The sequence below is a fragment of the Pongo pygmaeus genome, chromosome 17 (assembly GCF_028885625.2).
Source record: "Pongo pygmaeus isolate AG05252 chromosome 17, NHGRI_mPonPyg2-v2.0_pri, whole genome shotgun sequence".
Taxonomy (NCBI): Eukaryota; Metazoa; Chordata; class Mammalia; order Primates; family Hominidae; genus Pongo; species Pongo pygmaeus.
In genome coordinates, this window is record NC_072390.2 from 78,257,878 (window position 1) to 78,279,161 (window position 21,284).

The window sequence follows — 21,284 nt, forward strand, 5'->3', positions numbered from 1 at the left end:
GATTAAGATTGCAAACCACGATGTCCAAGAAATCTCTTCCCAATGTTCCAAAACCTTTCTGTTTACGAACTGATAAATATCAAGGCATGTTCTTTTCCATATCAGTCTTGTATAATTTGCTGCCCGTCAGGATCTGGGAGATATTACATGATTGGAATATCAGGTTTTCGTTTAAAGTATGAGAAATATATTTGTATAGAAAACATATTTGTTTAAGAAATTTTGCCAAATTCACATTTCTTAAACTTTTACTCATATATCCCACATCATAGTGATACAAACAGAACCTACTTGAAACAAGAGCTCAGAATACCAAGTATTTACTCCACAAATATTACTTCCTAAAAAATGATAAAAATCAGGCCTGGTGAAATGCTTAGTATGCAAAGTCAGGATAACATTATAGACAACATTTATGTTTTGCCCAAATGGTCTCTTAAAAAACACAAATTTCTAGATAAATAAGTTTGCAAATCTGTAAGTCTTGTTCCCCATTTATTTTTTTGTTGTGATTCAGAAATACAAGGTATGAAAATTAGATTACAATTCTGCCACAAAAGCCTCTAAAGTAGCAAACACAACTTTGTGTATCAAAATAGCCATGTGCACTTTTATCGATTAAAAAGTCTTTAGAGTTATCACATCAAACAAGTGTAAAATATAATAGCTACTATCTCCCCTTCAAAATTGCAAATCCACAGTTACTGCACTGAAGTATAATCCGAAGCGCAAGATTTAGTCCAGAATATGGAAGGTTCTGGTTGGCAGGTACTTTTTAAAGCTGACTTACTAAGAACTAAAAGAAATGAGAAATATACAAAGCATCTTATGTCAAAGAGTATGAATATTTAAAAGTGGCCTCAAGTGAGTAATACATGTTTAAATTAGAACATGATGTAATTAAATGTTTATGTAATTTAGCAAAAAATATATATATAATTGCTTTCTTCTAGAAAGATAAAGACATAAAATTCTTTGAACCGAAGCAATATTACCAAATGTTTTCATCACCTAAATACTACAATCTCTCAAAATTTCACTTACAATGATCAATAATATATGGTTCAACAGATCCAGATAAAGATTTTTTTTTTGAGACAGAGTCTCGCACTGTCACCCAGGCTGGAGTGCAGTGGCGCAATCCTGGCTCACTGCAACCTCTGCCTCCTGGGTTCAAGCGATTCTCCTGCCTCAGCCTCCTGAGTAGCTGGCGCCCGCCACACACACAGGCGCCTGCCACCGTGTCCAGCTAATTTTTTGTATTTTCAGTAGAGACGGGGTTTCACCATGTTGGCCCGGCTGGTCTCGAACTCCTGACCTCGTGATTCGCCCGTCTCAGCCTCCCAAACTGCTGGGATTACTGGCGTGAGCCACCGTGCCCCGGCCAGAGAAAGATTTATAACTAAATATATAGAAAAGAATAATTCCCATGATTTTGTTTTTGTAAAAAGAAACAAGGATTGTTTTCTATATATTTTTCAATTATGAAGTCCTTGAACATATTTGGGGATTTTTATGGCTCAATGTTAATTTTTTAATATACTTACAAATACATTATAATAAAATAATACAACCAAATCAAAAAGCAGTGACTTAAAAACTGAAATTCACAAAATGAGCTGTTCTTGGCTACATACAGAAGGCCAACATTTAAACTGAATTATAATTAAACGTTTACTGCCATAGGTAATATTTACGCACTTCTGGGTCCAATAGAAGATGTTGAATCAATGTGATCCTTTAAAAACAGAGTCATTAGTTTCCATAACAATCACACTCAGGGTTGGTTCTTTTTTTCTTCCCCCAGCAGAAAAACACGTTCAAACATTGAACCAAAAAATATAAAAAATAGAATTTGCCTTGTAATATTTTCATGTTTTGGATGAAGTCAGCCCATTATGTGAGGCTGCTTAAATGCCTACAGCCCCTTACCCAAAACCCGTTGGGCTGGATATGTTTCAGAATTCATAATCTTTGGGGTTTTAAAAAGGCAATATGGACATATTTTGAATATTACAAAACACCTCCACAGCATCTAAGGGAAAACCGATAATCAAATCCATGGATATTTCTTCAGGGAAAATTAAGTCACAATGAAGTAGCATAAATAAAAAGTACAATACTCTCACATCAGTTCAAGCCAGATTTTGCTGCCAAATGAATTACGGTATCAAATTAGAAAAACACAAACCAACTTAGATTCCAAAGTTTTTTTGCTAAGGGACTGTAGCCCTTTAACATCTGTGACAAGGAAATTTCTTCTCTGACATGAGGTCTCTACAAATCTGCTCTCATATTTCAGTGGAAATCGGGATAGGGACAATTGTCTTCTACCGCAAAACAGGGGCTCTCAACAGGTGCTCTTAAATTTATTCGGGTAGTAGATTACCATCTCACTGGAGGCAACAGGTTCTATGAGGATGATTTGAAAAAATATATTGAAATAACTATTTAATGTTATTAAATCAGATACCTTCTTGGACTAGATTCTAATATAGATCAGCAGTAGAAGGTGCCAACATTCGAGGAACATTTATGAGAAAAGAATAAAACTGAGAAACATCCGGACATTAATGCAATTGTTTTCTGCAAATTATAAAAAGTTATGATTCCATTTTAGCAGCTGCACAATGCAACTCAATATAATCTGCAAACTTTGGCTCTGTAAGACTGAAAGATTTATGAAACCATTCTGGCATCAACCCATCCTTACAAGCTGCAATGAAATCATTCCAAGCAATTTATATATTAAATAATAATTTATTCTGTATCTATCAGTGTTTAAAATATGCTATTCTCAGATCTTAATAAAAACATGGGTTAAAGCCATAAAACATCTTATTTTTTAAAAAGTTAAGTCATTTAAAGCAAAAAAAAGGTTTGCTATAATTTTTAGGTCTTCAATTTTTGTATAGCGTTTTTATGTTTTTTAAGTTTTATTTTACAATTTAAGAAAGTTTCCTCTTCAAAAACCGAGGTCTTTTCTCACCGAAGTGATCTGGAATGTGCTACCATATATGCAAGTAAGACGGGTTACAAGATGAAGGTGAAGGCAGCTCTCCTCAAGTCAGAGGAGTGCGAACAATGAGCAGGATACAACGGGGAATGTTGGCTAAAACTCATCAGAGGCACTTGCTGTCAAAATCCACTAATGAACACAGATCCTATAACCTGGAAACAACATTTAGGGGCCAAGAGGGTTTCCAGGGCTACAGAGTTAGATGAGTGGGCTTCCTTAGCATGTGGTATGAAAATAATGTCCACAGGTTCAGTGGGAGAGTCACATAAAGAACAGGTGATCATTTTATTTCAAAAGCAACTCTCTTCAAAATCAGCCTTGTCTTTTTTTCTTAATGAGCAAACTTTATACCATCATCAGCCTTTCCTAAAAGCTACATATATGCTCTGAGAAAAATGTCACACTTTTTAATTTTTTCATTTGCTGTAATTAATTCATGAATTAAGTTAAAAAGTCAAGTCAAAAATTTTAGCTGGTCTTTTTTTCTTTTCTTTTTTTTTTTTTTACAAAAATATTACAGCAGTATAAGCAAAATTGGAAAGGAAGAGATGGGAAAAACAAGTAGATGCTAAAATGGGATGGGTGAACTTCAGGTCATCATGGTTATTGAAGGAACTGTAAATTCTTAAACTTCTAGATTTTACTGCTCTTCAGAAAACATTTAAGGAGGCTGCCTCTCCCCATGAATGAGAAATGAAACATTCCCTAAGCATTTGAGTCTAAAGAAGACAAGAAAGCATTGCTTTTCCTACTGGAAAATCTCTCTTTACCTCCCATTGCACTGCCCTCTCCCGTCCCCCTCGTAGCTTTATGGGATCAAAGAGAGAGAAGCCATGAGTTTCCACCAGCAGCAGAGTGAGTCCTGAGCACAACACAGGGCTGTCAGTGACATTCAGACTCACTGGCAATGGGTCCAACTCATCTTGAATAAAATACACAAAGAAAGAGAGAGACAGAGAGAGAGAGAGAGAGAGACAGAGAGAGAGAGAGAACCCTAGAAACTGAAAATTGTTTTTTTATGGAAGGTTTAAACAAAGTCCTCAAGATTTCTTTATGTGCCAGAAAGTACATTTCTGGACTTAATCTCTAGGGGGGCAAAAAGGAATAAATAGAAAAAAATTTAATGATCATTCTGGAATCCTGTTCTTTGCCTTGTTCACATGCTATTAATTCTCATACCTTCACCTCTCTACCACAAAGCCTAGAAAAATCAAATGGTCTCCTATTCCATATTTGCATAGTATTAATAATATTGTCAGGAGGTGAACTTCTAGCCCCTTGCTTGCAGCTACATTTCTGAAGAGCACTGGTCCAATCTGACATATTCGAAAACAATATATAAGTGTCTATAGGCCAAAAATTGGGTCCCATTTAGCAGCAAGCTGTTCAAATTATTTGGAAACAGTCTTCTTCCAAGGGGTAAGAAGATTAGGCAGTTTTGTCTGCATTTTCAGATTTTTCTCTCTGCATCATGCAGCGACGAACTATGCTGTCAAAACTTCCAAGGTAAAACAAAGCAATAGTGCGGAAAAGGCCCATGGTGACCACCTGCAAGATAAAGAGAGAGCTTTTAGTGCATCCAACGGTACAAGACTATTTCAAGGTACCTAGGTCTCTAATAAACAGTTTCGAAGACAAATCTTCTAGTCTGCTCTAAGGATGAATATAATGAAAACTCTGTAATGTTGGTAAGCTGTGAGAACAGAATGTGTGTGCTCTGCACTGCTGGACAGCCCAGATACATAACAAAATATTTGTCCAATTAATAAATTCAAACCATAAGCAGAACAAAATATATATTGCTTGCAGTCTTAGGGTTATAATAGCTTTAAAAAGATCCACTGCAGCATCTCAAATAGCCAAACTAGAATCAAGGCTTTTTTGGTTTGCAATTTATGTTCTGAGCGTGAAAGCGAAACCCCTATACTAGGTGCTGTGAACCCTGTGGTGAGAGACACAGTCCCTGCCCTCAATGAGCTTATTCTCAGGCTGGAAAGACAAGTAAAATTGAAACTACTGCCTCAGGGTTGAGACCCGTGATTACTGATATCCTGTTGCTCAGGATGGAGTGCAGTGGCATGACCACGGCTCACTATAGCTTTGACCTCCCAAACTCAAAGGATCCTCCTGGCTCATCCTCCCAAGTAGCTGGGACCATAGGCATGAGTCCCCGTGCATAAGAGAATAGAAAAATCAGGCTGGGCGTGGTGGCTCATGCCTGTAATCCCAGCACTTTGGGAGGCCGAGGCGGGTGGATCACGAGGTCAGGAGATTGAGACCATCCTGGCTAACACGGTGAAACCCCATCTCTACTAAAAATACAAAAAAATTAGCCGGGTGTGGCGGCGTGCGCCTGTAGTCCAAGCTGCTGGGGAGGCTGAGGCAGGAGAATGGCGTGAACCCAGGAGGCAGAGCGTGCAGTGAGCTGAGATGGCGCCACTGCACTCCAGCCTGGGTGACAGAGCAAGACTCCGTCTCAAAAAAAAAAAAGAGAACAGAAAAATCCCTTTGTTTTTTTCCCTACACCCTCAGAGCACTGAAGCCAGTCCTTGGATCTTCTGGAAAAAACAATATTTAAGGTGAGACCTGAAGGAAGATTAGAAGCTGGCAGGACACAGAGAAGATTCCAAGAAGAAGAAGACGGGTAAAGAAAGAAAGAAAAAAAAGAGCCTGGAAAGGTAAGTGGGGTAGGAGATCAGGTGGCTTATGGCATGCGATGGAAATTTTTTTAATTTTTAAATTCTTTTTAGAGACAGAGTCTTGTTCTGTCACCCAGGCTGGAGTGCAGGAGTATGATCATAGCTCACTGTAGCTTCAGACTTCTGGACTCAAGCAGAAGTCTCCCAGTTCCTAGGAATACAGGTACACACTACCACACCTGGCTTTCTTTTCTTTTACATTTTTTTGTAGAGACAGGGTCTCACTATGTTGCCCAGGCTGATCTCAAACTCCTGAGCTCAAGTGATCCTCCCGACTTGGCCTCCCAAAGTGCTGAGATTATAGGCATGAACCACCATACTCAGGTGCAATGGAATTTTTAAAGCTTTATCCTGATGGTATCAAGGAGTCATTGAATGTTTTCATGCAATGTATAGTTGCAGTTTAGAAACAACTGGTGTGGAAAATGTGAGATACACTCAAACGCATCCAGGGGGCCTGAGCAGGGGGTTGCAGACCATAGTGGTTGCAGGGACTGTGCTTCTCCCTCAGGAGCAGCTGCCACCTGTGCTTGCTGATGACTGCCAGGTGAGAATGCAGACTCTGTGCAGCTAAACCTTCTGATTTTCCAAGAAAAGTCTGAAATCTGGACCTTTTATACAAAACCTAATTTTAAAACTATTTTAAAATCTTAAACACACACACTCATACCAGATGGACCAAACAAAACTGCTTTACAGGCCCATGGGAATCGTTTACAACCTCTGGCTCAAAAAGTGTGTAACTCAAGCAGGGGGCCTGCTGCAGCAACCCAGGCCTGGGCTCCAGAAGCATTACCAGAACTGCAGAGAATGGAAGCATTTGAAGAACAGAGTGGCAAGGATGACAATGATCTCTGACGTGAGGGACAGAAGCAGGGGAGTCCAGGACAACACGCCAGATGTGAGCCACCATGCCAGCCCAAAAATTAAAACACAAAAGAATTCGTGCATTCGTTCAGCTCAGGGATTCTGGAGTTCCTACTAAGCGCCAGGCGCTGCCTTTTAGGGTACAATGGCAAACAAGAGGCGTGGGCCTGGTCCTCAAAGAGCTTACGTCTAACACAGTGTCAACCTCTAAGAGAATGGCAAGACAGTAGGTACATTACAGAGTGAAAAGAAAAGAGGGCTTGGGAAAGACCCTGAAGAAAACCAACAACTAAGTCATTTATATAAGTCTGAATGTGGTTGACTGCACAGAATTTAGTACTTGTTAACAACTATCCCATGGCTTTGTCTTTCCAGAGCATTCCCTCTATTGTAACCCCTACTTCATTACACTGCACTACTATCTTTTTTTTTTTTTTTTTGAGACAGAGTTTTGCCCTTGTAGCCCAGGCTGGAGTGCAGTGGCTTGATCTCGGCTCACTGCAACCTCCACCTCCCGGGTTCAAGTAAGTCTCCTACCTCAACCTCCCAAGTAGCTGGGATTACAGGCGTCCGCCACCATGCCCAGCTTATTTTTGTATTTTTACTAGAAACAGAGTTTCACCATGTTGGCCAGGCTGGTCTCGAACTCCTGATCTTAAGTGATCCACCCACCTTAGCCTCCCAAAGTGCTGGGATTACAGGCGTGAGCCACCGCGCCCGGACTATTATCACCTTTTTGGTCAGTGCATTCCACTTGACTGTAAGCCCCTGAAGCTGGAGAGGTTGCCTTCCATCTGATTCCCCATGAGCAAGTACAGTGCCTAGCACACCAATGAAACACTGTGTATCTTGGACAAAATAATAAATTCCATAAGCAAAGCAACTGTTTAATCCATGATTCGTGTCTCACTAAATTTAGCTGTGTGTGACCTGATTCACCTAGAAAAGGTTTTCTAGTCTAATATCCCAGTAGTTTTTAAGCAAGGCCACCCCTTACTCTAGAGGAGTATTCCATTTTCAAAACACATTGGAGCAGTGGTTCTTAGGTGAAAATCCAGGTTAACACCTCAACAGCAGAGACGGTGTTTTATTTCTCTATCTGCAAGGCCCGGCACTGAAGACTTCTTGCCAGTCTAAATTCCTGAAGTTATATCTTTAACCTATTTACGCATTCCCGGTAGAGGAAGAGGAAAAGTTGATAGCTCAATAAAAATACATTCTCAAATAAAGTTACTTAGTTTTCCCTTAACCTCTTCTCATCAAGGTTTGATGAAAGGCAGTTTTTCTCTTGTCCATCGGCCTGTCTGATTGCTAGCCTAGGCAGAGCTTACCTGCTGGAGCCCCTCAGTAATAGAAGTTACTGGAGCCATCCCACAGGTCAGGGCCGAGAGCATGTACCCATCTGAGCCAAGGGAACTGTTGAAATTTCCTTGCTAGAAGAGAAGAAAAAGAAGAGAAAGAAGGAATCCTAGTAATGTGGACGGAAATCAATCTGACACATCAGAAACAGTGGAGTGTGCTCGTTCACCTTAAGTGAGATAAAATGGTCACAAAGCATTGATCAGCACTCAGAAATGGACGCAGGGCCTTGGCAGATGGGCAGTTCTCAACAAGTGAGTCCACGGACCCCTGCGGGCCCCCGAGGACAAATGATTGTCCTAATAACACTAAGACATTCATTGTCTTTTCCACAGTGTGTTGTATGGAAAATACAGTTTTGCCTCTGCAAAACTGCAGAGACATGGGCAAGAATCACGGTGTTCTTGCCAAACTGTACTAGGAGTCATTGTCACCTGTACTACCACACGCACTCACAGTAATAAATGATACACAAAGAAAATACAAGTTCTAAAATTCTTTTAAAAATCAAAAAGTGTCAGTTTTGCTTTAAAATCCTCTTGATAAAGCAGCAAAATTCATCATTTTGTTCAATGGCAACCCTCGAGGACATGTCTTCTTAATACTCTGTGTGACAAATGGGAATGCACCCAATGCGCTTCCGCGGCACTGCATTCCGGGGGGGACAACTGCCTGGAACAAAAGTCCTTGTGCAGCTGCTGAAGTCGAGGGCTAAACTGCCACTTCTTTCATGGAGCGTCATTTGTATTTTTTACTTATTTATTTTTGACAGAATCTCACTCTGTGGCCCAGGCTGGAGTGCAGTGGTGTGATCTCTGCTCACTGCAACCTCTGCCTCCCAGGTTCAAGCGACTCTCCTGCCTCAGCCTCCCAAGTAGCTGGGATTACAGGCATGCGCCACCACACCCGGATAATTTTTGTATTTTTAGTAGAGATGGGGTTTCACCATGTTGGCCAGGCTGGTCTCAAACCCCTGAGCTCAAGTGATCCACCCGCCTTGGCCTCCAAAAGTGCTGGGATTACAGGCGTGAGCCACTGTGCCTGGCTGGAGAGCATAATTTTTATATGAAAGACCATTGACAGGAAATCTATGGTAATTCAGACTTCGGTATGTGGCAGACGTGCAGAAAATGAAGCAAGCAAGCACATCACTTCAGGAAAAACAACTGGCCACATGAGTCATCAATGTTAAAATCTGAGCCTTCAAGAAAAAATTAAGATTTGGAAAAACTAGTATCCACCATCATGAGACTGTCAGCTGCATACTTTTATGATAAGATCAGCAGTAATATCGATGAAAGCGATTTTTCTGATCACTCAGTCAACCCATATTTTCCAAATGACTAATGCATAATGTTACGAAATCATGAATGGTTAAAAGATCCATTCAAAGTACAAGACGGACCAATGGAATTTAATGTAACAGAGAACAAAACATTCATTGATGTAGTTTCCAATTCTATACTGCAACTAACCTTTAAGAAACTACCATTTGTTGAGTTTGGGTTTGATATCAAAAAAGAATGCCCATAATTATCTGAAAAGCCTAGTAAAATACTCTTCCCTTTCCCAACTCCGTACCTGTCTCAGGCCAGATTTTCTGTATATCCTTCCATCAAAACAACATTATTACAACAGATGGAATGCAGAAGCAGCTATTTGAATCCAGCTGTTAATGCAGACCTTAAAGCAACTGGTGAAAATGTGAACCAATGCCACTGTCCTCACTGAACTTTTGTTTTGAAAAGTAGTAAATTTTGTTTAAAAAAAGTCACTTTATATATATGTGACTTTATATATATATATATATATATGGAGTTTTGCTCTTGATATATTTTTTTTTCTTTTTTTTTTTTTTTTTTGAGACGGAGTTTTGCTCTTGTTGCCCAGGCTGGAGCGCAATGGCTCAATCTCGGCTCACTGCAGTCTCCACCTCCTGGGTTCAAGCAATTCTCCTGTCTCAGCCTCCCAAGTAGCTGGGATTACAGGCGCACGTCACCACACCCGACTAATTTTTGTATTTTTAGTAGAGACGGAGTTTCAACATATTGGTCAGGCTGGTCTTGAATTCCTGACTTCAGGTGATCCGCCCGCCTTGGCCTCCCAAAGTGCTGGGATTACAGGCACGAGTCACTGCGCCCAGCCATTTTTGTTATTTTTAATGAATCAATAAATATTACAAACAGCTTCCATTTCAAATATGGCAAATATCAATAAATATAGCCATGTAAATAAACGAAAGTTCTCTGGGGTTGTTGACAATTTGTAAGAATGTAAAGTGGTCAAGAGAAGAAAAGTTTGAAAACCACTAAACTAAATGAATACTGCCAAAATAGTAAGAGCTATTTAGCATCATTAGAAACACTGAATGGGCTGGGCACGGAGCTCACGCCTGTAATCCCAGCACTTTGGCCAAGAGGCTGAGGTGTGCGGATTACCCAAAATCAGGAGTTCGAGACCAGCCTGGCCAACATGGTGAAGCCCCATTTCTACTACAAATACAAAAAATTAGCCAGCTGTGGTTGTGAGCACCTGTAATCCCAGCTATTCAGAAGGCCGAGGCAGGAGAATCACTTAAACCCAGGAGGCAGAAGTTGCAGTGAGCTGAGATCGTGCCACTGCACTCCAGCCTGGGCAACAAGAGCGAAACTCCGTCTCAAAACAAACAAACAAACAAAACAACAACAACGAAAAACACCAAATGCATTTGCTTTGACCCGAGATAAGCAGGAAAAATAAAGTCTCACTTGTGCCATCTTCCTGGGTCTTTTAATGCACTCAGGACAAAGTTCTTCACACGTGTATATATTTCAACAGAATTCACTATTCTTATTCTGCTCAGTTCAGTCTAATGTGACAGCATTTATGCTACTTCAAGGCTGTCCACCATGTGCTGACACCTCTCATCCCAACGGTCCTAAAGATTTTCCAAATTCAGTGTGGGTCTGTGGTTTACAGACATCCCTCATAAATGTGTATTTTTCCGCATTAACAGAAATGTTGTCAAAAAGCATGAGGCACATATGTTGTTCTTCTACAAAACAGCACATCGTTTCTTAAAATACCATTTTTGATTCTGAATAAAAAAACATATCAACAGGGAAGACAGGAGGACAGGCCCATGGGGCTGGTGGCACTTTCTCATTAGCTAACTTTTGGGAAAATGATACTGGGAAGCAGGAATGGGAGAGAAAGCAGCCAGGTGTATAAAGGACATAGTATATATTGTTTACACTCACAGGAAAGTCTCATATTCTTTTTAAAGAACTGGTGTTTCCAGGCATCCATCTAGTAAACCTGTTCCTAAGGTTAAGGTACACAATCAGTTTTCAGGAGCCTACTCACTAATATGGAGTCAATAAAGCGTCTAAAAGAAGAAAAGTTGAGTCCAATATTAGATATGACAAATCTGACAGACTAAAAAATTCTAATAATTGATGTTCTGAAGTAAGTCCTTGGACAAATATCTTTTCAGAAATATAGTACTACAAATACAAACAGTACAGAAAACAAGGATTTTACTTACTATGGCATCTTTAACAATTTGTTTGGCCACCTGTTCTGGTTTGCACACAGATGTGGTCTCTGAAATAAGCCGAGTCTCCAAAGGCTAAAAGTGGAAAAAAATGTACATAACAATATCATGATTGCCCATTACATTAAAAATAAATTATTCTTACAGCCTCCTGATTTACAAATAATTCCAATTTTCTACCTTTGGGCAGATTCCTATTTTTAGAATAAGGTCCATCCGGATTCTAAATCAGTGTCTGCCTAGTTACTATGTAAAATTCTACCCAGTAGCTAACACAGGACAAGGAGGCCTCTGCCATTCTCTTAGAACATACGGAGTCTTGGCTCCACTGAGGACCGTCAAAGCTAGCGGGAGAACACATCACTGGATACAAGTTCAGAAAGACCCCTTCTTTCACTCCTCAGTGCTGGCCAGACACCTGAATGACGGTGCTTTTCTGTAGAGGCTAGACCTGTGTCCAGAGCAAGCCTGCTCCTAAGACCAGCAACTCCATTCTGACCATATTCCCAGGTCAGCAGAGGGCTGATCCCTGGGGATGAACCTGGTGCCCAAGGCAGGGACAGTCGCAACCCAGCCCCCATTCAACAACTGCAGATGCTTCTTAAAGGACCTGCCGAGGAGGCAAACGCACAGGACACTGAAACAGAAGGAGCCACTTAGGAGACAACCCTGAGTGGTCCCTAGATGGGTTGCATGCTAGTTACCAGGCTGGAGCTGCAGACCCCAAATCTTAGCCTTTTCTTCCTCAAAAGGTCCATCTCAACTCTTACCTAACTCACAAAGCCTTCCCTAAATACCTAACTGGCAGTAACCTCTCTTTCTTCTGTGAACATTTCTGCTTTAATACACATTACAGCTACTTGTGCATTTGCACTTTACCTCCTAAGTTTCTTGTGGGCAGGGCCTTTTTTGTAAGAAATTATTAATCTTCGGCTTTTCTTTGTGATGCCTTGCATATGTGTGCTCAAAAATTATTTCAGTTAGTTCAGTTAGTTTCAGTTAGAAGTGTCAAACGAAAGCCTTAAACTGCATGAGACTGTAAACTTTACCATGTAAGCTTGAAGGAATTAAAGAAAATAAAAACCAGATTATATTTTCTTAAAATAGGAAAGTAAAGTATTTCATAAAGATCAAGTATTTCTTATGAACCTTTCTTAAGAGAAAGGCTGTTTTGAAGGAGCCACGATTCATTCTTCCAGATCCCCAGGCTGGCATAACCACACTAAATACACATAAGATTCTAAAGTACTATGGCGCCCCCTAAAGGGCCCACACATCAATGTAGAATTGTATTTACCCCAACAAGTCTGCCCAAAATTTTACTGAAGGGAAAAAAAACCCAACTTAATCAACATCGGAATCAAACCTTAACAGGGAAATCACCACCTTTTGTCAGCTTTGGCTTCAAACTAAAAGACTGCATACCAAATGTTGCAAAGCTGCTTAACAGATCTCTGCTTATTCTAAGACAGGACATTTGGCTTAAATTTACTTCTTTGAAATAGCAGTAATTTTTAAAAAGGCAGAGCCAAAGAGAAAAGAATAGGGGGAAAAAACCTAAATCACAAACATCTTTTTAAAAATATACAGTCTAGGGAGTTTAAATGCCAATTTTTATGCTGCAGAGATTCACATTTACAAAGTATTGGTATGAAAAAGAAGAAAAAAATATAAAACTAAAATTGGCCACAGTTCAAGGTGGTAAGCTCTGATTAATTCCTTTCTTCCCGCTTCACCTATTCATTTGCTCAAAAAAGCAACTACTATGTGTCAAGGCAAAGGGAATATTCCGTTGAAAAAGTGTGAAGCTCATATTCAGCTCAGGACGACTGGCATTTTATATAAAAGATATGTCTGTTATAAGTGCTATGAGAAGCTTCTGTTATAAGATGTGATAAGTGAAATGGAGACTCAAATCATCAGACCCCAAGTCATCTCCTCTACAATGGCAAAAGATTAGCAGTTTACTAACCAGATTCTTAATTCTCACCACTAAGAGTAGTTATAAGGCACTTTGTGGAAACAGAAAAATTAAGCAAAAGTTGGCACATAGGTGGTGAGCTCCCCAGCCCTCCTGCCCTGCTTGGCTCCCACAACACAGACAGCAAGTCTTACTCTCCCAAAGGCAGAAGAAGACATGATTCCTCAGTAGGGAAACTGATCAAACTATGAGCAAAGTGAGCAGATGCTGGCATATGAGAGTCTTCTAATGAAGTGGCTGCATCCCCTCCTGATCATCCTATAGTAAACAGCTGAGAAGCTAGAGATTTACAATTGGCATTTTAGTGCGTCACTCTTAAATATGGACAATCAGGGATCACCAGACATTTCAGGAAGCCGGAAAAAACAACAACAGAGAAAAAGAAAGTAGGAGGAAATAAATAATACAAGATGTAGAAGAAATTTTCAAACAAAACAACAGCAACAAAAAAAACAAGGCTAAACATCCAGAGTGAATATCCTTAGACGTAAGAGAAAATATGAAATCCATGAAATAAGGCAAGAAGCTATTTTTAAAAACTGTTTTAAATATTCAGAGAAAAGAGATCTAAAGTAATTTTTATGTAAGCCAGTAGAAATAAAGATTTCAACAAAAAGGTTTAAGGATAAAGCGAATAAAAAACTAGAAAGGAGAACAAAAGGCCCAAGAGATCAAAAAAAAAAGAGAGAAAATAGAAGGAAATTAGAGGATCAGTCCAGAAAGTTCAAAAATCTGAATAATAAATGCTCCAGAGAGAATGAACACTTGAAATACTTTGCGAAGAAAGAAGTGATAAAAGGAGTAATATAATAAAATGTCCCAGAACAAAAGTTGATAAAATAAAAGGGCTCATTTGAGTGTCTAGCATATGAAATGAGTCCATGCCAAAATCCATTAAATAAGGATTAAATTGTATCCATTAAAAAGGGATACAAGGTTTCCAAAAATAAATGGAAAAACAGGTTCTATACAAAAGGTTGGGAATCAAAATAGCATTGGATTCCACAGAAATTCTGGAAGCTGGAAATCAATAAATGCCCACAGAAATCTGAGCAAACATTATTTCCAAACTAGAAATCTGTACTTAACAAAACAATACATAAGAATAAAGAAAAATGGCCAGGCACAGTGGCTCATGCCTGTAATCCCTGCACTTTGGGAGGCCAGGGTGGGCCAGGAGTTGGAGACCAGCCTGGCCAACATGGTGAAACCCCGACTCTACTAAAAAAATACACAAAAAATCAGCCGGGCGTGGTGGCACGCACCTGTAATCCCAGCTACTCAGGAGGCTGAGGCACGAGAATCTCTTGAACCCAGGAGGCAGAGGTTGCAGTGAGCCAACATTGCACCATTGCACTGCAGCCTGGGTGACAGAGCAAGACTCCATCTCAAAAAAAAAAAAAAAAAAAAAGATTAAAATAAAAATAAAGGCATTTTCAGGCATGTCGTTTCTAAAACAATATTACCTCTGATGTGCCCTTTCTCAGAAAATTGGTGGAAAATATTATAGCTCCGCCAAAATGGGCAGATAAGCCAAAAAAGTGAGAGTCATGGGCTCCGTCAAAGGGAGGGGAGAAGGGAACGTGCAGTGTGAGGTGAAGACAAGTCCTGAGACCACCGCTGGGTGGCAGATCTAGAACAGACCAGGAATGGGGATGACCCCAGGAGAAATGTCTGAGGAAAAAAGAATGAAACTAATAGAATGTCCAATGTGCTCACATGGATCAAAAGGAGAATCTCAGTTCTGTTTGAATCTGGGACTGAATTAGTTATAGATAATTACAAAGCTAAGCAAATGAAAAGGCAAGAAAGGAAATGTCACTATAGAATGGTCCAAGTGTGCATAATATTAATATAAGCACTAAACCTGATTTAACTAAAGAGATGGGAGGAGTACACAGGGAATGGGGAACAGACATGAGTCTTAATGTTTTTGTTTTGAAACAAGGTCTTACTCTGTTGCCCAGGCTGGAGTGCAGTGGCGCAATCTTGGCTCACTGCAGCCTGAACGTCCTAGGCTCAAACTATGTGATATGGTTTGGATCTGTGTCCCCACGCAAATCTCACGTCCAACTGCAATCCCCAATGTTGGAGGAGGGACCTGGTGGGAGGTCACTGGATCATGGGGGTGGATTTTCCTCTTGCTATTCTCGTGATACTGAGTGAGTTCTCATGAGATCTGGTTGTTTAAAAGTGTGTGGCACCTCCCCTCTCTCTCCTCCTCCTGCTCCGACCACGTAAGACGTACCTGCTTTCCCTTTCCCTTTGGCCAAGACTGTAAGTTTCCTGAGGCCTCCCCAGAAGCAGCAGACTGTACAGCCTGTGGAACTGTGAGCAAATTAAACCTCTTTTACGTGTAAATTACCCAATCTCAGGTATTTATTTATAGTAATGCAAGAACAGACTAATACACTATCCTTCCACCTTAGCCTCCCCAGTAGCTGGAACGATTCAAATTTTTTTGTAGGGATAGGGTCTTGCTATGTTGCCCAGGCTGGTCTCGAACTCCTGGGCTCAATCAATCCTCCTGCCATGGCCTCCCAAAGTACTGGGATTACAGGTGTGAGCCACCATGGCTGGCCTTAAATTTGTATTTTTTTATTTTTAATTTTAATTTTTTTTTTTTTAGATATTGGTTCTCGCTCTGTCACCCAGGTTGAAATGCAGTAGTACAATCACGGCTCACTGCAGCCTCAACCTCCCTGGCTCAAATGATCCTCCCACCTCAGCCTCCTGAGTAGCTTGGACTACAAGCATGTGCCACCATGCCTGGCTAATTTTTAAATTTTTTGTAGAGACAGGGTTTCGTTATGTTGCCCAGGCTGGTCTTGAACTCCTGGCCTCAAGTGATCTTCTTGCCTGGGCCTCCCAAAGTGCTGGGATTACAGGCATGAGCCACACTGTGGCTGGCCTGGTCTAAAATTTTGTCTTCCACGGTAGAAAGTCAATAAATAATTTCTAAATCTTAAAAAAAAAAAAAAAAAAAAAAAGCAGTATAAACATGTTAGTTAAAATAAATGGCTACCTCTAGGGAGTAGGAATTGGGAATGGGAGAGATGAGGCAAAGGATTGATATTAGACTCTAAAACTGTGTGACATACTTCTTTGATAAAAATGTGCTGGAAATGGCTGGGTACAATGTCTCATGCCTATAATCTCAGCACCTAGGAGGCTGAGGAGGGAGGATCACTTGAGGTCAGGAGTTTGAAACCAGCCTGGGCGACATAGTGAGACCCCATCTCTACAAAAAAATTAAAAATTAGCTAGGTGTGGTGGCACATGCCTGTAGGCCCAGCTACTCAGGTGGCTGAGGCAGGAGGATTGCTCGAGCCTGAGAGTTTGAGGATGCAGTTAGCCATGATTGTACCACTGCACTCCAGCCTGGATGGCAGAGTGAGGCCCTGTCTCTATAGAGAAAAAATCTGGTAGAAATTTAAACTTTAAGAAAAGAAAGTGAGGGAAAAGATGAAGGAAAGAAGGAATATTTGCCTGGAGAATCTCAAGGTTATCAGAAACCAGCTAGGCACTCTACCCAATAAACATTGTTGATTGGTGAAAATGAGTGTGAGCTGAAGAGTAGAAAGAAAATCAGAAAAGCAGTAAACATTAGAGGTTCAAATTGGGACATGTAGGATACTGACCTTTGTTCTGTTTTCTTCGGCAAAGCCAGGTGTGTCTGTGTCTGGTGGGTAAGCAACTGTGATGTAGACATTATATGGCTTCACCTGCATTTCAAAACAACACGTGTACCTTCAGTAAACAAGACACACTGAGGTCCTACACTGCCAACCTGCACTGGCTGCCCTGATTCTCAAAAAGCGGTGAGAACAATGGGGTGATTCTGTAAGCGGGGAACTACACCAATTGCATTGAGAAACCCCTCTCCATGATGATTCCAGAATGAAGGCAAAAAGCTCACCCTAACCTGGACCCCAGAAAACAGCTGGCCCTAAAGTATGGCAAGTCACCTCCTTTGCAGTTGTCTTCCGCTCCTGCTGCCCAGGCAGAGGCCCTGGGAGCCGTTCGATGAGGAGGGCAGTGTTTTAAAAAGAGTCCAGTTCCCACATGCACTGCACAGCATCCAAGCCCTTTATCAAGGCAATGGGACCGGTCTGCCCCTCCTTTCTTCACCAGACTGTACATCTGTTTTTCCTTCAGACTGCTTCTGATACTCTTGTGTTGATTTCATCCACAAAATACATTGGGGTCATTAAAATCTGCTGCCCTATCCCTTTCTTGTGCCCTACTCCAAACCCAGTTCAGAACTGTCCCTGAGAAGTCTGCTTATTTCAGAGCTCCCTGTATAATCGGCCTCTGCACATTAGGAGGTCAAGAGTCACTTCCTCCTCCACTGAACCAACAGGAAGAACCACTGGGTAGAACTTCCAAGTCAGACCAGCCAAGTACCTCCCCTGTGGACAATCTCAGCCTGCATTCACATAGGGAAAGCCCTCTGCCTTATCTGAAACTCTGTGTGGCTCCTCTAAATCTGACACTTGGAGCAGGTTGTTACACTTGTGTGCCTCACCACCATGCCTGCACACTTTGCACTTCACGACCCCACTCATACACACACCCCCAACAATTCCAGCAGATTCTTCTGCTGTTGGCCAGGACACACCCTCCCACAGATGGCTCAGTCACAGCCCTGCTGCACATGCTTATCTTGCCCTGCTAATTAGCAACTCTAAGAGCAGTGGTTCATACCATGAAAATCTCTTTGCCATGATTTTTATTTGGTATTGGCTCACTTTTTTGTCCCTAGGAAAACACCTAAGGGATCTGGAAGTGGAAAGGCAGCTGATAGATCCGCCACTGCACATCTTCGGAAGGGTACCCTAGGCTGAAAATCAACACCACCACTGCCTAATGGGACGGCCTTTAAGAATAGCCCAGGGACCGGGCGCAGTGGCTCACGCCTGTAATCCCAACATTTTGGGAGGCTGAGGGGGGCGGATCACCTGAGGTCAGGAGTTCGAGACCAGCCTGGCCAACATGGTGAAACCCCGTCTTTAGTAAAAATACAAAAATTAGCTGGGTGTGGTGGCGGTTGCCTGTAATCCCAGCTACTCGGGAGGCTAAGGCAGGAGAATTGCTTGAGCCTGGGAGGCGGAGGTTGCAGTGAGTTGAGATCATGCCATTGTACTCCAGCCTGGGCGACAAGAGGGAGACTCCATCTCAAAAAACAAAAAAAAACAGTAGCCCAGAGTCTCATCTTATGCAGCCCTTTTTCTCCCTGGTTCCTTCAGTGGAGCACAGTTTTGAGGGCTTTAAGGGGAGCTTCAAGGGGAAGGAGAAGCACACACAGGCCTGCAAGCAGAAGATCCAGGCCAGCCATCCTGGAAAGTGCAGTCGTGAAAGTGAGATGTCTTTGTGGGTTCCATTCCAGCACAATTAGGGTGTGGGACAGCCCATCCACTGGGCATCGCCAGGGCATGCAGCTTCACGGCCCAGCCATGCTCATAAATAGCTCTGGATCAGGGCCAGGCAGTGAGGCAGATGAGCCAGAAACTCGCTTCCACTTGTTTTTGAGATAGTGACTTATAAAAACTTTGTCTCCCCCAGCCTTGCCCTCTGCTGTGCATAGACCAGAGAAAAACACCACAAAAAAATCCAGCGAGTGGTCATTAGGCAGCCCACATAAAGACTGACACTGACTGCCCAGAAACTCACGTCTGCACTGCCCCTCTGCCTTCTCTCTGATGGTAAAGAAGGATGCTGGCTCCAAAGCTAATGGAAGACAGGATTTTAGAGCAGTGCTTCTCAAACTCAAGGTTACGGCTGCATTGCCAAATGTTAAAACAGAGCTTTTCAGAACAGCTTCCTCATGAGGTAGGAACACAGATTGCTGGGGTTGGGAGAAACCAGTCCAGTCGCTTCCTAGATTGGTATTCTCGCTATGCCGTCCAACCAAATGACCCTCCCAGTCTCTGGCTGGATACCTCCAGTGGCTAGTCACCTCACCATTTATATATTATTTTATTTATTCATGCAACAACGAGCACTTACTGAATTACTTCTACATGCCAGTATCGTTCTAAGAACAAAGCATAAGGTTAAGATTCCAGTTTCCTTAAACTCTTGGTCAAATAATTTGCTAAAATCTGAATATACTAAACCACATCTACACCTTCTTTTAATCTACTGATCTCATAACCCTGTCATAAACAAAAATGAGGGTAGTCTGGCTTTACTTGTTCTTATAAGACAATGCTAGCTCCCTGAGATCACCACTATTTCTAAGAATGGATGAGCCAGGTCCTCACTGAGTCCCCTGCTGCCCGGCCACTGGGGCTCCTCATCCCTGTTGCCTGACCATTCTCTGTGCCCGCACTCCGCCCCACACCCATCCTACTATTACTTCTTCCCTTCTCCCTGGCCTCAACCTCAAACAGAAAGACAAATGACCACTTGTTCAAGAACCGATTTGTGGGCTGGGTGCAGTGGTTCACATATGTAATCCCAGCACTTAGGGAGGCCAAGGCGGGCAGATCACCTGAGTTCAAGACCAGCCTGGCCAACATGGTGAAACCCCATCTCTACTAAAAATACAAAAATTAGCCGGGCATGGTGGTGGGCACCTGTAATCCCACCCACTTGGGAGGCTGAGCCAGGAGAATCGCTTGAACCAGGGAGGCAGAGGTTGCAGTGAACCGAGATCACACAACTGCACTCCAGCCTGGGCAACAGAGTGAGACTCCATCTCAAAAAAAAAAAAAAAAAAGAACAGATTTGTTATTAAAATAATCCACATAGGATGTGCTGTTCCCCATTCCATCAAAACAAAGACAGGGGGCGCTGGAAAGAAGATCACAGCTGTTTACATGAAACTCCAGAATTTAAGCTTTAGCTTACTTTCAGACCACAGAAGGAAGCAATGGGAGGAGAGGGGCATGATCAAGGTAAGAAAAGCAGAAAAGGGAGCATCAGTTTTTATTTTATGGGCTTGGTCTCTGCTACCACATCTTTAGCTGTAACCCATCTTAGAAGTCTGCTTTCCAAAAGAGTAACTTTTAAAATCTTTACCTTTCTTCCTAAAAGACTAAGTAAAAAAAAAAGACCAAAAAATGCCAACAAAGCATTCTTTTAAAATTACTCATGGTACCCATAACAATGCCAGGGTCCTACCTTAGTTTGGGGGCAAAGGGAGGTAGACAGGGAGACTTCAAAGTTAATGAAACCAAAGAATTGTCAAAAATATTTAGAGGCCAGACACAGTGGCTCACACCTCCTGTAATCCCAGAACTTTGGGAGGCCAAGGCAGGTGGATCACCTGAGTCCAGGAGGTCAAGACCAGCCCAGGCAACATAGCGAGCGAGACCCCATGTCTACAAAAAATAAATAAATAAAAAATAAACAAAAAAACAGTGAGGCATGGTAGTACACACTTGTAGTCCCAGCTACTTGGGAGGCTGAGGTAGGAGGACTGCTTGGGCCCAGGAAGTGGAGGCTACAGTGAGCCAAGATCAAACCACTGCACTCCAGCCTCGGCAACAAAGCAAGACTGTCTCCAGAAAATAAAAATTTAAAAAAAAAAAAAAAAAAGTATTTGGAGTTTGAGCAATTACATAAGATTGCATTGACAGAAAACACACCTACCTTGACCAAATTATCCAGGTTTCAGAAAAATGCTAATATAATTACTGTAGGGACATAATAATTGGTTTGATGCAAGTTCTACTACGAACAAACTAGATTTTGATGACTGCGTTTGTTTTCCCCAGAACCTATTTTTCATGGGATAAGTTCATTTTATTTTCTTTTTTTTAAGTGAGGGTATTTTCAATAGAGTCCAAATAAGGACAGAAGTCACACAGACTTGAG

At 41.6% G+C, this 21,284-nt stretch overlaps 1 protein-coding gene across 1 annotated transcript in view; it reads right to left on the bottom strand.

Moving 5' to 3' along the window:
* Nucleotides 1-478: 478 nt before the first annotated feature.
* The window catches only part of KDSR (3-ketodihydrosphingosine reductase), a 40,981-nt gene continuing 20,175 nt past the window's right edge, over nucleotides 479-21,284 (bottom strand). Inside the window, exons 7-10 of the mRNA XM_054461001.2 lie at nucleotides 17,102-17,185; nucleotides 11,471-11,554; nucleotides 7,917-8,018; nucleotides 479-4,567 (exon numbers count right to left, since the gene is read on the bottom strand). Coding sequence (XP_054316976.1) covers nucleotides 4,448-4,567; nucleotides 7,917-8,018; nucleotides 11,471-11,554; nucleotides 17,102-17,185 — 390 coding nt within the window. The 3' untranslated portion in view covers nucleotides 479-4,447. The remainder of the gene's footprint in view (nucleotides 4,568-7,916; nucleotides 8,019-11,470; nucleotides 11,555-17,101; nucleotides 17,186-21,284) is intronic.